The following is a 12,931-nucleotide window of genomic DNA, read 5'->3' as shown; positions in this document are numbered from 1 at the left end:
TTTATATTCACATCCTACATTCTGTAAGAAGATTATTGATGTTTATTATATTAAACTAACGTAATTAGTAAAAATTAAGTTGAATTATCACTCTTTCAAAAATTCAATATTTGCATATTTACAATAATGAAATATATTTTTAATATACAATTTTTTTAATACGCACACGTTTAAATATGTTCCTTTTTTTATATAATGTATAGATAGTTTTATAATAAATGTATGTGAAACAAAGCAAAATTTAATCATGATAAAAATTACTATTTACATAATACTTAGTTTAGAAATATTTTATTTAATGTTATAATTTGATTATAGATTGATATATTTTTCAAATTTCAATCTCTGCGTTTAAAAAATTTTTTTTTTGTAATACGCTATAGTTTGTCTAAACTATTATATAGATAAACGACATTGGAAAAATATATATTTCTATTTATATATTGACTATAAGATACATTAGTATAACAAGTCCCTGTGGCGCAGAGGATAGCGCGTTGGACTTCTAATCCAAAGGTCGTGGGTTCGATCCCCACCAGGGATGATATTTAAAGTAAAGGGTTACCTCCACGACTTTATTGGTGGGGAAGCCATTACTACATTTTTTAAATTATTTTATTTGTAAAAAATATTTTTTTAATTCTCCTACACTTTTCATTTAATCAAATTTTATGTATTCTTTAACAAAATTTTTCTTTCTAATAATGATGCATGAAAAACTACAATTAAAATTAGTTACATTAATATTTTTTTAAAAATTAATTGTATATAAAATAAATTACAATAAATAAAAGATGAAAATAGTTTTTATATAAAAGTGTACTGGTACATTGGTACTGCCAAGAAACCATTTAGAATGCTTTTTTTATGGTAAGGATACTTTTGTCTAAATATTAAATAAAAGATTTTTATTATTGTATTTTCGTAGAATTAATAGTTTTTAGAACGTGCTGTATTAATACAAATTATTTTAAACTGTTAAATCTATAGAAGTTTATGAAAAATGACTTAAAAGTTTTTATTTATTGCGGCTAATCCGAATAGAAAATTCTAGCATATTAGGGGAATCCCTCTAATGCCGAAGGGTACCCAACACCGGATATTAGCGTTTAGTAAAACAACTAAAACTTCGTGGAAAAATTTTAACTGAGAAAAAATTGAATATGACACAAAAAATATAAGCTTCGATATGCTTTAGTATTGTACAACTTAGCAGTAGAGGAAAAGATTATTTGTCGCGTACGGTGAGAACAAATTATATCACAAAAAATATTAAATTCAAAACAATAATTTTTTGTATATTTTTTTTTAAATTGAGTTTCATATTTATAAATAAATTCAAACAACTTTACATAAATAATTTTTATAAAAAATAATAAAATGATTTTTTTTAATTCCTTTTGCCTAAACCAGGGATGTTGAATTAGGAGTTTGCAAGCTCTCTAGGGTCTTTACCTCATAGAGAGAGTTACCCTCTGCATATTTAGAGTAAATTAGTGGAATCGTTGATCGACAGTCACTAGTTTCAGGGAAGGCAATTCGATACTCTTGATTTGCACTATAACATTTCGTGTCACAAATGTGATTTCTGTTTTACGCAACTATCTTCAGAGAGTAAGAGTTTAATGACAAGTATTGTGGTTGATGGTGTATTTACAGAAGGTTGCGATGATGTAACGTTTTATTAGTAATACCATAGAAAATGTTTAAAAATATTTTCTTTACAAGTCATGGAATTTTTCGTTTATGTAAAGACAGTGTAATTAAGAATGTTTTAAATTTTATATAAAGAAATGTTTGAGTTTACGTTGGATATATACATGTGATTTGAAGAAATAACAAAAAGTAATTGACAATCATGCAAGTTAACACGTGTGTAACACCACGAATTTTTACTGCTATACAAAATGTGGATATACAGGAATTATCAATATGTTCTCATAAAGAAATTCGACCAATTTTACCATGTTTGGTTCGTATGAGTCTTATTTCTCCTTTAGACATAACAAGAGACTGTGTTGAAGAAAGAAAGCAAGTTTTAACAATTTTATCTGGTATTGAGTCGGTAAACTCAATAATTGCATTGCTTTCAATAGATTTTCATGCATTGGAAACTGACGTTCGGAAAGAACAGCAATTGAGGTTAGTTTTACTGTTATATGTTTACAATTGTTGTTCATTTATTATAAATTAAATAAATTATATTTTCAGGCAAAAATTAGGTAGCTTGCAAAGAGATAGTGTACTCGCTCAATCATTACAAAGCGGGCTTGCTTTGGAATTTGAACGTAGTGAGTCTACAAGACGAATAAGACTAGTTCTAAGCGAATTGTTATATATAGCATCTCAAGTACAGGAATTACAAAAGAATCAAGAATTTCAAATCAAGCAATCTGATTTATTTGATAATGCAGTGTACATGGAAGAGATTAGTTATGTGATTTGCATTGCACTTGCAGAGTTGCCAACATTATTATCTATTTTAGATATCGCAGAAACATTATTACATGTTAAACATGGTCCAGAAATAATTTGCTGGATAGTTGCTAATATTCCTGATAGTTTCACTGAAGTATGTGCGCATTTAATTGCCAATGGAGAAAGACAAGAAGAATCAACGTTAGGTCGGATTAGAACAATGGCTTTATCAATGTTGTGTCAAATGAACCCTAGTCAAGCCTTGGCAATAAGAGCAAAGTGTGTAGAACTATGTAGAATGCCTGCCTTAGCAATTACATTAAGTCTGGATCATGACAATACAAATAACGATGGATCAGAAAGTGATATAGTTGCATTTGTATCAGGATTATTACTTGGTAGCGATCAACAAGTAAGAACATGGATTGCAATGTTTATTAGAAATGGCCAAAAACGTAAATGGGAATCACATACAGCATTGCAATCTTTAAGAGAGGAACTACTAAAACGTTTACAAGTGATTACATCACAAAATGCAGGTCAATTAGCAGAAAGTCAAGTTGTTCAAGCTAGCGCATTATTGCGCCTTTATTGTGCGTTAAGAGGTATTGGAGGTATTAAATTTCAAGATGATGAGGTAGCAATGATCGTTCAATTGTTAACATCTCATCCTCCTCCATCTCCTGCTGGTGTAAGATTCGTTTCTTTAGGTCTTTGTATGCTTATTGCATGTTCATCATTAATAGGACATCACAATCTTGAGAAGCGTAGTATAGAATGGGTGCAGTGGCTTGTCCGTGAAGAAGCTTATTTTGAAAGTGCTAGTGGTGTAACAGCAAGTTTTGGAGAAATGTTACTGTTAATGGCTATACATTTTCATAGCAATCAGTTATCAGCTATTTGTGAACTTGTGTGTGCAACTTTAGGGATGAAAATACCAATTAGACCAAATAATTTGACTAGAATGAAGCAAATTTTTATGCAAGAAATATTTACCGAGCAAGTTGTTACAGCTCATGCAGTTAAGGTGCCTGTAACAGCAAATTTAAATGCAAACATTCCAGGATTTTTACCTGTACACTGTATTCATCAACTGTTGAAATCACGAGCATTTGCAAAACACAGAGTACCAATAAAAAATTGGATTTATAAACAGATTTGTAATAGTGTGCCTCCACTGCATCCAGTTCTTCCTGCTTTAGTTGAAGTATATGTAAATTCCATTGTACTAACAAACAATAAAACATCGGAACACACGAACAAACCAATTACTGAGGATGAAATTACAAAGGTATTCCAAAATAGTGTTTTTGGTGCAAATTTTGATTTTAAAAAAGGAATTAATGCTCCTCAATGCGAGGTAGATAATGCAGATATCGATGTTTCAAAACCTTCTCTCACATCACAGTTATTACTGTTGTATTACTTATTACTATATGAAGATGTCAGATTATCTAATATGCATACATTTGTATCACAAGATAGAAAAGTTAAATCATACTCAACTGAATTTCTATCTGAGTTACCAATAAAATACCTACTTCAATTGGTTCAAAGAGATCAAATGAATTATGCTGGTCTATTTTCTCCTCTCCTTAGACTACTGGCTACTCATTTTCCTCATCTTTCATTAGTAGATGATTGGCTCGACAATGAGATGATTAATATAGATTCTACAGTTACAAATTATGAGAATGTAAAAATTACCGATATCATGATTATTGAAACATTTTCACATATTCAAACATGTCCTTCAAGAACAGGAAGATTGTTAAGACAGTTAATGTCAACAAAACCAATTGATATCTGGCCTCATGCTGAAGTTATAATTTATTATTTTAAGGCTATTTTAAATCAGGGAGTTCCTAGGTATATTCAAGGTAAGACTTTATTTACTTACCAATTATTTTAATACCTTTATTATCATGATAATATGTATATATCTGTATTGTTTATTAGTATATAAATAGTAATCAAATAACTATACCAAATGCTAATGTTAGGATATTGCATATATTTTTTTCATCAATTGTAATGATTATTATGAAATACTGTTTAAATTACTGTTCAAATTAATTTAACTTTTTAGAACTATACAAACAAGTGTGGCTCAGATTAAATACAGTTCTTCCAAGATGTTTATGGGTGTTATCAATAAATGCTCTATTGATAGAAAATTCTATTATAAAGAATGTATTCTTAACACAAGAAAATATTGTCTTAGATCCCCTACAAGTACTGAGATGTGACACAAGAGTGTTTAGATGTGCACCAATTTTATCTATTATTATAAGGTAAATTTTTATAAATTTCAGGTTTATTTAAAATTAAAAAATATTACTTTATAATAAATTCCTTTTCAGAATTTTGCAAGCTGCATTAGCAGCGTCTCGATCTCAATTATCTAGACATATACAAGACAAACCATTAACTGAAAAAATTGGTCAGTTATCAAATGATACTGAAAGAGAAGATTTAAGAACAGCGTTAGTCGCAGGTCAAGAGAGTGCAGCTGTTCAAATATTATTAGAGGCATGTTTAGAAACAAAAGAAGACAGAGAAACTCCTGGACAAATGTGGTCCTTAAGAGAAGTTCAGAGTATCATTTGTTCATATTTGCATCAAGTGTTTATAGCAGACCCATCACTGGCCAAATTGGTTCACTTTCAAGTATGTTAATTAAACAGAAATGTCGTATAATTAGATTTATGTTATTAATATGAATACTCATGTAAATTTCATAAATTTGGTATTTTTATAAATTTCCAATCTAAGAAAGTTAAACATAATCTAAGAGGTTGTAGGCAAGTGAAGAAATCAAAAATACTTTCCAGCTGAATTAAAATAATATTAAAGTACCCAATAGTTTATAAAAAAAAATATTTTATATTAACTTTCAATTCTTTATTTTGTTCGGAGAAAGATAATCATGACTTTTTATATATGCGGAAACTTCAAAGTATAGTTATTATTTATAATTAGTTTTGGAAAGTAAAAATTAATTTTTATACTATTGCTATCTTATTGGTAAAATTAATATTGTCTTTATATTACAGGGTTATCCAAGAGAATTGTTACCTATCACAGTTACTGGTATTCCATCCATGCATATATGTCTTGATTGGATTCCTGAATTGTTATCACAACCAGAACCAGAGAAGCAAATATTTGCCGTAGATTTGGCATCACATCTTGCAATTCAATACGCTTTACCAAAGGCTTTGAGTGTTTCTCGTTTAGCAATTAATACTTTGGTAACACTTTTAGGAGTATTATCTGCAAAAGATCGTGTAATTTTATTTATGCCCGTACTACCAGCTTTAATACGAATATGTTTAGCTTTTCCACCATTAGCCGAAGATACTACAGGTTTATTGTTACAACTTGGTAGAGTTAATTCTGCTCAAGCAGCATTAGGAGATAAGTCTGCCGATATTTTATGTCGTGAAGTTACTGAAACTTTTTGTATGTTATTACAAAAAGCTATACTACAGTCACAAGTGTATTAACAAATTATTTTTATTTTTCGCATTGACTATAATCTAATCGTTTCATTAAATTTAATTAAATTGAAACAATGATTATCTAAACAGTTGAAAGTACAAATTGTTTAGATTTACTTACATTAAGGGTAGTACAAATTATATCTAAAATTTGGAAAAAAATATATACAAGTCTTGCTACAAAATTTTGATAACAGTATGAGAAAAAACACAGAAAAATTGGAACAGATGGTTTTATTGTTTTTCAGAATATTTTCCCTTAACATTTATACATTTTCCATTCAGTAGGAGATATAGCCAAAACAGGCGATTTATGTGTTTTAACAATTTCTTCAATAGTAAAATGCTGATCATGCATTATATTCTTCAACTAATTAACAAGGAACAAGTATCAGGGTTATAAGAACAATGAGACAATAATTTGATGTTTCGATGCCTCAAGTAATTGATCATTCGAGTTACTATGTAAGGGTGTGCATTATCACGATGCAGAATTATCCATTTTTTCACTTTGTTTTTCCGAATTTCACTAATAACTTTTGGTTCTGTACTAACCAGAATTAACTCTCTTTTTGATTTTTAAAGCCACATTAGCAAGACTACGAATAAAACCAAAGAAAAAAATTCATCAGTTTTTTCTTTTTGAAAACATAGAGATCGGATAACTTCTGTTAGTTTGGGTTATTTGAAAAACACAAACAGACGATTGGTGTTTAGTTTTAGGATTTATTCGTATAAATCCGAATTTCGTCACCTTTGTCGACTTTGTAGATAGGAGTGTCGAATTAGTGGTCCGTGAGTTAACTGTGGCTCCTTCTTCTCGTTATCTAACCACTTACAAAGTTATAGGATAATGACCCTATTTATGCCCTGACTCGTGCAGATCCTGAAATTAAGGAAGAAGAAGAAGAAACGACTGATCGAGGTTTACACCTTTTTGGTTTTTCGAGGGGAAAAAATTAGACAGGTCTCTTACAAATCAAATTTAAAAACCCTACACTGATTTTTTAAGTATCGAACTATAGATAATTCAAGAAGCGCACAGCTTTTTTGCATTTTCTTTTCATTTATTTATTAGGTGAGTGCAAAAGTTCTGATGGATTCTCGATGATGAAATCGTAATTATGATGTAGAAACAATGCGTAATTACACTGTGGAACAAATTTTGACCTATGTCAGTTTTTGCAATAGCCACTATGTAATTCTTATAGAGTTCCTTACCCTAAATACGAATCCGAAAACCAAATTGCTGGGTCAGGTCCAGTTTTCGAAAAAACTGGGATTTTGTAAAAACGGTCGAATTTTTCAGAAAACCAAGTGCTACGTGAAAACTAAAAACGATAGGCAGTTAAAATTTGTCGCAAAAAATAAAGAAGATTTGTCCGATCACGTAGCTATAAAAATGTTGAATTTTGCATATCATTAAATGTTTGAAAACGGTGATCAAAGTTTAAAAAAAGGTACTTTTTACATACAGCGCGTAGTCACGGCCCTGCATAGCTGTGGCCGGCGAGCGATGGCCGTGTGGCGCGAAAGTTCCGTTCGCGGACATTTTTCTACCCTGTACCAAAGAAAACCCGATATCACGCTTCCCACGGGGGGTTCCTCTTCAGAAATGTCTGCAGAATCCAATGGTGCACAGCAAATTCGTGCTGGCCAACCCACTTTTCGTAGAAATGTAACAGAAGTGTATAAAAAGTATCTTTTTTTAAACTTTGATCACCGTTTTCAAACATTTAATGATATGCAAAATTCAACATTTTTATAGCTACGTGATCGGGCAAATCTTCTTTATTTTTTGCGACAAATTTTAACTGCCTATCGTTTTTAGTTTTCACGTAACACTTGGTTTTCTGAAAAATTCGACCGTTTTTACAAAATCCCAGTTTTTTCGAAAACTGGACCTGACCCAGCAATTTGGTTTTCGGATTCGTATTTAGGGTAAGGAACTCTATAAGAATTACATAGTGGCTATTGCAAAAACTGACATAGGTCAAAATTTGTTCCACAGTGTTATGTTTGATTATAAAATCATAATTATTATGTACAAACAATACATACATATGTTATTTTTATTTTTTATGAAAACATTTCTTACGATAAAGTTACACTATTTTAAGGGATAGTTGATTTGATACAAAGATTGCCTTTCAAAAAATAATTAAAAATGATCATTGTTAAGTACACCTTGTCTCATGTGTGCTTAGGATATGTGAGTGTATATATGTATATGTGTATGTATGGTTTATTATAGCGTGTTTGTAATCTGTAAGTCGATCCCAACCCGCGAAACATGGTTTCCCAAATTTAAATACAATGATTTTTACTAAAAGTGTAAATTACCCAATTCATAATAAAATTAATTTTAATAATAGTCGATTAAATAAATTATTCTTGGTAAAACAATGTTTACAATGCATTTTATTCATAGAAAAACCCATCAAAATTGTTGCACACACCCAGTATTTTAGCTCGAAGACTTATAAATTGGATTTGGTTTCACTGTAAGTAAACTATGCATTGTAAATATGAATAATAAACTACAACAAATAAAAAATAAAACTCGAGAGTCATAACAAGCCATACAGAATTTACCTACTGATATCAGTTCAACAAAGAAGATCTCGAACCTGCGAAATATATAAAATCCACCTAACAGTAGAGTATATTACCATCTATTGCAGAAGGGAAACTTAAAGATAGCGATTAAAGATAATGAAAACATAGAGGACACAGAATCAACAAAAAACTGAGTACAATAAGTACATGTGGTTGATACAACGCTAGGTAATAAATAAATAATAAAAAAATGAGTCAGTGTTTGTAGAAGTCTTTATTTTAGAATATAACAAAATGAATGTTTCGTACTAATAAGAGAATAGTATTTCCTTCATCAAAAGCATCGCTTTTTATTATTATTATTATAATTATTATTACTGTTGTTATTATCATTATTATTATTATCAGTATTACTATTATTATTATTACTATTATTCTTTTTATTATTATACTATTATTTCTATTATTATTATAGTATTATCATTATAACAACAACAATAACCACTACCAACAAATCGTCAACAATGGTCATGATATATAATTACAATTACAGAAGTCAGCGTAGAAAATACAAATATGAAAATATACCATACAAATATGAAAATACACCATGTACATGCTACATCGACTTTTCTTTCGTTTAATTTTTTTTTTACACCGTGTATATACCATTTTAACACGACTGATCGGAGTGCGACCACAGGATCGCCTCGTAACATTCACGGATTAGTGTCCGCAAGCAATTACACAAATGATAATTGCGGCAAAGGGGGACGCCTTTGCTTTGCTTTCGAAATTCCGACAACCTTTTTACGATCTATTATTATATCCTGCACGTTTTCTTCAATGAAGCAAAGTTTCGCAGAAGGCGTGTATTTACATACCCGGGCATTATCGTGTCTTATAATCTTATTGGGTTCATGGGAACGTGGTATAATTTTTTCGACAGCGTGTGGCACTCGTACATTCAGTTCTGGGACCATTCTAAACTCGTACACATTATTTAAACCTGTGGCATAATCTATCTCGAGTTCCTTCGCAATTTCACAAAGCGCAATGTCGTCACTTCCAGTAACAATTTCTTTTTGCAATATCAGTGATCGACAGCAACATTAATCATACAGATTAAGATTAGAAATATTTATCGTACAAACAGCTGTATTTCTGTATGTCTATGTCTTTTTAAACACACGTCCGAACAATGCCATGGGTTGGAAACAGACTTCGTAGCGTTATAAATTGAATATCTAAAGCAGCTCAATTCGAGTGATATACATTTTCCGCTAAAAGAATTCATTTATCCTAATAAGTTGCAACTTTCGCAAATGATGTCCGTTTTCTGTCAGCCTGATAACTTACAATTAGCTAAAACCAGAGGCTGAAACTAGAGCTCATTATATTTTCGGGTTGATCACTTCGAGGAATACAGCTGGTCGAAATCTGGCGGGTTTATATTATGCATGTGCTGCCTCTTTTTTCTTCCCCTCAACAAGCACAAGGATAATCGAGAAAGTAACACAATTTGTTAATTTTGCCTTCGCAATGACATATGTTCACCTTTATTGTCACGGTTTCTGTAACGTTGTTAAATGAAACGGAGAGGCGTAACAAGCGTTGACGCTACTTCGTGCATAATATACACTCTACAACTGAATCCTCCCTTCTACATCTTCGGATACATAGATACTTAACAACTAGGATTCTGTTTAAAAGTAGAAAATACGAATTACAGGTTGCCCAACTCGCCATGCGTCGACAGTATTTCAGAACAATAGATAAAAACTGGATCGACCGAATGAATGGAGATCGGTGAACAAATCATGCCTGAAGTATTGAATTTTCCATTGACCGAAAACATGTATCTCGGAAAAGTAAGAAATAGTTATTCAATGCGAATCGAGCTAGAACCGAAAGCATCGAGAAAACTAATACATATGCAAATAATGAAACTGTGGTTATTCATACAGATTCATGTTTTTATATATACATTTAAAGGGACAGAAATGAACAACTTATTGTCTCCAACGATAGTTTATTTTAAAGAGTGAAGAATGCGTATACTATAAATACGTAAAATTTATAATTTAATAATAAAAATAACTTCGCTGGTATCTCTAAGGATGCAATTCAGGAATTAAAGACTTCAATATTTCAGAATAAATTGCTACAACGATCTATCCCTTGGAACAGTAATTCCCATGAAAAATTTTCGCGTTATTTTCCCCCAACCTTATCCGTTACCTATTTCACAAGACTACCTATGAATAGTTCATCTACACTGATCACCTATACCGTTGATCAGCGACGCAATTTTTCCTAAACATGAACTCCTCCTAGAAGGCATTTCCTTGAAGGTAATCGGTCCACGAACAGGTCCGACGGTGTTTCCCTTCAGATCTCTCAAATTCATCTATTAAAATTCCATTTAAATTGTACCAAGCAGGCCTTCGACTTGCAAAGAACACGTTCGGCGAAGATGCACGGTTACCGTTACGCTGTATCAGCCACGAGTTACCCGCTCTCCCTCGATCGCCGTAACATCGAAGCGAGCGATGTCGCGTTTACTCGTTCAGAACGCAGGTGCGGACCAAGGCCTCGCAAACTGAGTATGGGTCGCAGTTGCTGCTGGGTCTCCTGTCCTCCAGGTACCCTTTTTTATCCTCAGCAACGCCGCGCGGTATACGGATGCTGGCTCCGCGATGCGCCACGCCAGCGCTGAAATCGTGTATGCTGCTGGTCTCGCATTTGCCGGTCAGCCTGCGTTCGTTATCCTTCCCTCCCCGCGGGTCGTATGCCTGGATGTGTCTAAGGTGTTGCTTGCTCAGCTTATCAATGGCTTTCTCGATCTCTGCGATTCCATTGTCCATGCGCATCGCCTTAGTCGAGAAGTTGGTGTGCGCGCCGGCCCCGTTCCACGAGCCCTCCATGGGTTTCGGGTCCAGCGTCACGTTCACACCGTACTCCTCCGCTACCTGGTGCAGAATGAACCTAGCAACCCAGAGGTCGTCGCCGGCTGATATGCCACTGCACGGCCCGACTTGGAACTCCCACTGGGACGGCATCACTTCGGCGTTCGTCCCGGCAATCTTCACGCCTGCGAAAATGCAAGCCCGATAGTGGGCCTCGACGATCTCCCGGCCGATCACTTTGTCCGCGCCTACACCGCAGTAGTATGGTCCCTGGGGTCCTGGGTAACCGTTCTTCGGCCATCCTAAAGGCCGAAGGTCGAAGTCCAGGAAAGTGTACTCCTGCTCGATGCCGAACCACGGATCATGATCTTTGGCAGCTTCCATAGCCTCGTTACACTTGTACCGCTTGTTGGATTTGGTCGGGGTCTTGTCGCTGTGATAGGTGTCGCATAGCACCAGCTTGTTGTTCCCCCTGCGGAACGGGTCGTTGTAGATTGCCACCGGGCATAGGTAAATGTCGCTGTTCACTCCGTCCGCCTGGTACGTTGAGCTTCCGTCGTACGTCCAAATCGGTAGCTCTGGAAACAAAGAAGTCTCTTGTAGCTAACGGGTTGCAATAGCGTGTCTCCCAGTGATTCACGTCGCCTCCGGTTTTAGCATAATTACAAAACGTTCGCGGAAATTGGTGCGGCTAGACTCGAGTCACATTTGTTTTGCGATACGACGCGATAATAAAGTACGAATTACGTCCGGCTTGTGTGTACTCTTAATCGGTGATATTCAGGGACATTTCTATGCAATCGACGCTTTGCAAATGTTAATGGTCTAGCGTTCGCATGCGGAATTTCATGAATACAGACGAAACCTCTTGACAGTGACGGACGCGCGTACGCGAGCCGAGCATGGAAAGGCATCGCCGCTCGACCTTAAATTATGCGTCCACCCAAGGAACATCGGGTAACATTTGTTGGTAATGATTATTCTGATACTGGAATAATCTTAATAGTCTTCGCTGGAATACTTTGTTTTGAAGAATATTTTAGGTTTGGCTTAGACTTTCAGCTGAACGGCGCTTTGTTGTTATAAGAAAGTGTCTACTTCGTTGGATCAAAGAAGTTGACACGTTATGTATTTACATACCATACATTTCATGCGGTTTTAGAGCAATTATATCAGTTTTCATTTGGGCGACGAAACGTTATAAATTGGAACGTTTCATGTTATATTTAGAAATTTAATGTTACGATTAGATTATAAATTTCGTGGTATTCTTAAAAAATAGTTGATTACTTATCTGATGAACAACGTTCTAGTTCTTATATGCATAAGGAACACTTGAAACATTCTTCAATAATTTTTTATGTACTTTCTAATGATACGAGTAAAATTTGTTTCTTGCTTAATTTTCAAGATTATTTGTAGATCATTTTGTATTCCTTAAATGAGATAATATTTTTTTTTCATTCAATGCAGATTCAAAGAAAAGTCTAATATGCTTTTTTCGAGTATTCTTGAGTCGATTCAAAGTCGCAGTAGAGAAGA

The 12,931-nt window shown here is 33.5% G+C and overlaps 2 protein-coding genes and 1 non-coding gene across 7 annotated transcripts in view; 2 read left to right on the top strand and 1 right to left on the bottom strand.

The window, feature by feature from the left end:
- Positions 1-471: 471 nt before the first annotated feature.
- TRNAR-UCU (transfer RNA arginine (anticodon UCU)) lies at positions 472-544 on the top strand. The gene has a single exon. It is a non-coding gene; the product is annotated as a tRNA-Arg (tRNA).
- Positions 545-1,417: 873 nt separating this feature from the next.
- IntS2 (integrator complex subunit 2) lies at positions 1,418-9,417 on the top strand. Its single transcript, XM_031973182.2, has 5 exons — positions 1,418-2,142; positions 2,212-4,298; positions 4,508-4,712; positions 4,782-5,088; positions 5,475-9,417. The coding sequence occupies exons 1-5, from the start codon at positions 1,859-1,861 to the stop codon at positions 5,925-5,927; spliced, it is 3,336 nt and encodes a 1,111-aa protein (XP_031829042.1). The 5' UTR covers positions 1,418-1,858; the 3' UTR covers positions 5,928-9,417.
- Gs2 (glutamine synthetase 2) overlaps positions 8,736-12,931 on the bottom strand; it is a 38,947-nt gene continuing 34,751 nt past the window's right edge. For all 5 annotated transcript variants that reach the window (XM_031973377.2, XM_031973375.2, XM_031973376.2 and 2 more), the window contains one exon: positions 8,736-11,967. In XM_031973377.2, the coding sequence (XP_031829237.1) occupies positions 11,042-11,773 (732 nt within the window). In that variant the 5' untranslated portion in view covers positions 11,774-11,967 and the 3' untranslated portion in view covers positions 8,736-11,041. The remainder of the gene's footprint in view (positions 11,968-12,931) is intronic.

Source organism: Nomia melanderi, chromosome 4 (assembly GCF_051020985.1).
Source record: "Nomia melanderi isolate GNS246 chromosome 4, iyNomMela1, whole genome shotgun sequence".
Lineage (NCBI taxonomy): Eukaryota > Metazoa > Arthropoda > Insecta > Hymenoptera > Halictidae > Nomia > Nomia melanderi.
Note: the sequence above shows the minus strand (reverse complement) of the source record. Positions and strands in the feature narration are given on the sequence as shown.

What these genes read in the sequence shown, in the direction of transcription:
- IntS2 (XM_031973182.2), top strand. Translation starts at nt 1,859, where the DNA reads ATGCAAGTTAACACGTGTGTAACACCACGAATTTTTACTGCTATACAA. An exon ending in CGGAAAGAACAGCAATTGAG is followed by an intron (nt 2,143 to 2,211) that starts GTTAGTTTTACT and finishes TTATATTTTCAG; the next exon opens with GCAAAAATTAGGTAGCTTGC. An exon ending in AGTTCCTAGGTATATTCAAG is followed by an intron (nt 4,299 to 4,507) that starts GTAAGACTTTAT and finishes TTAACTTTTTAG; the next exon opens with AACTATACAAACAAGTGTGG.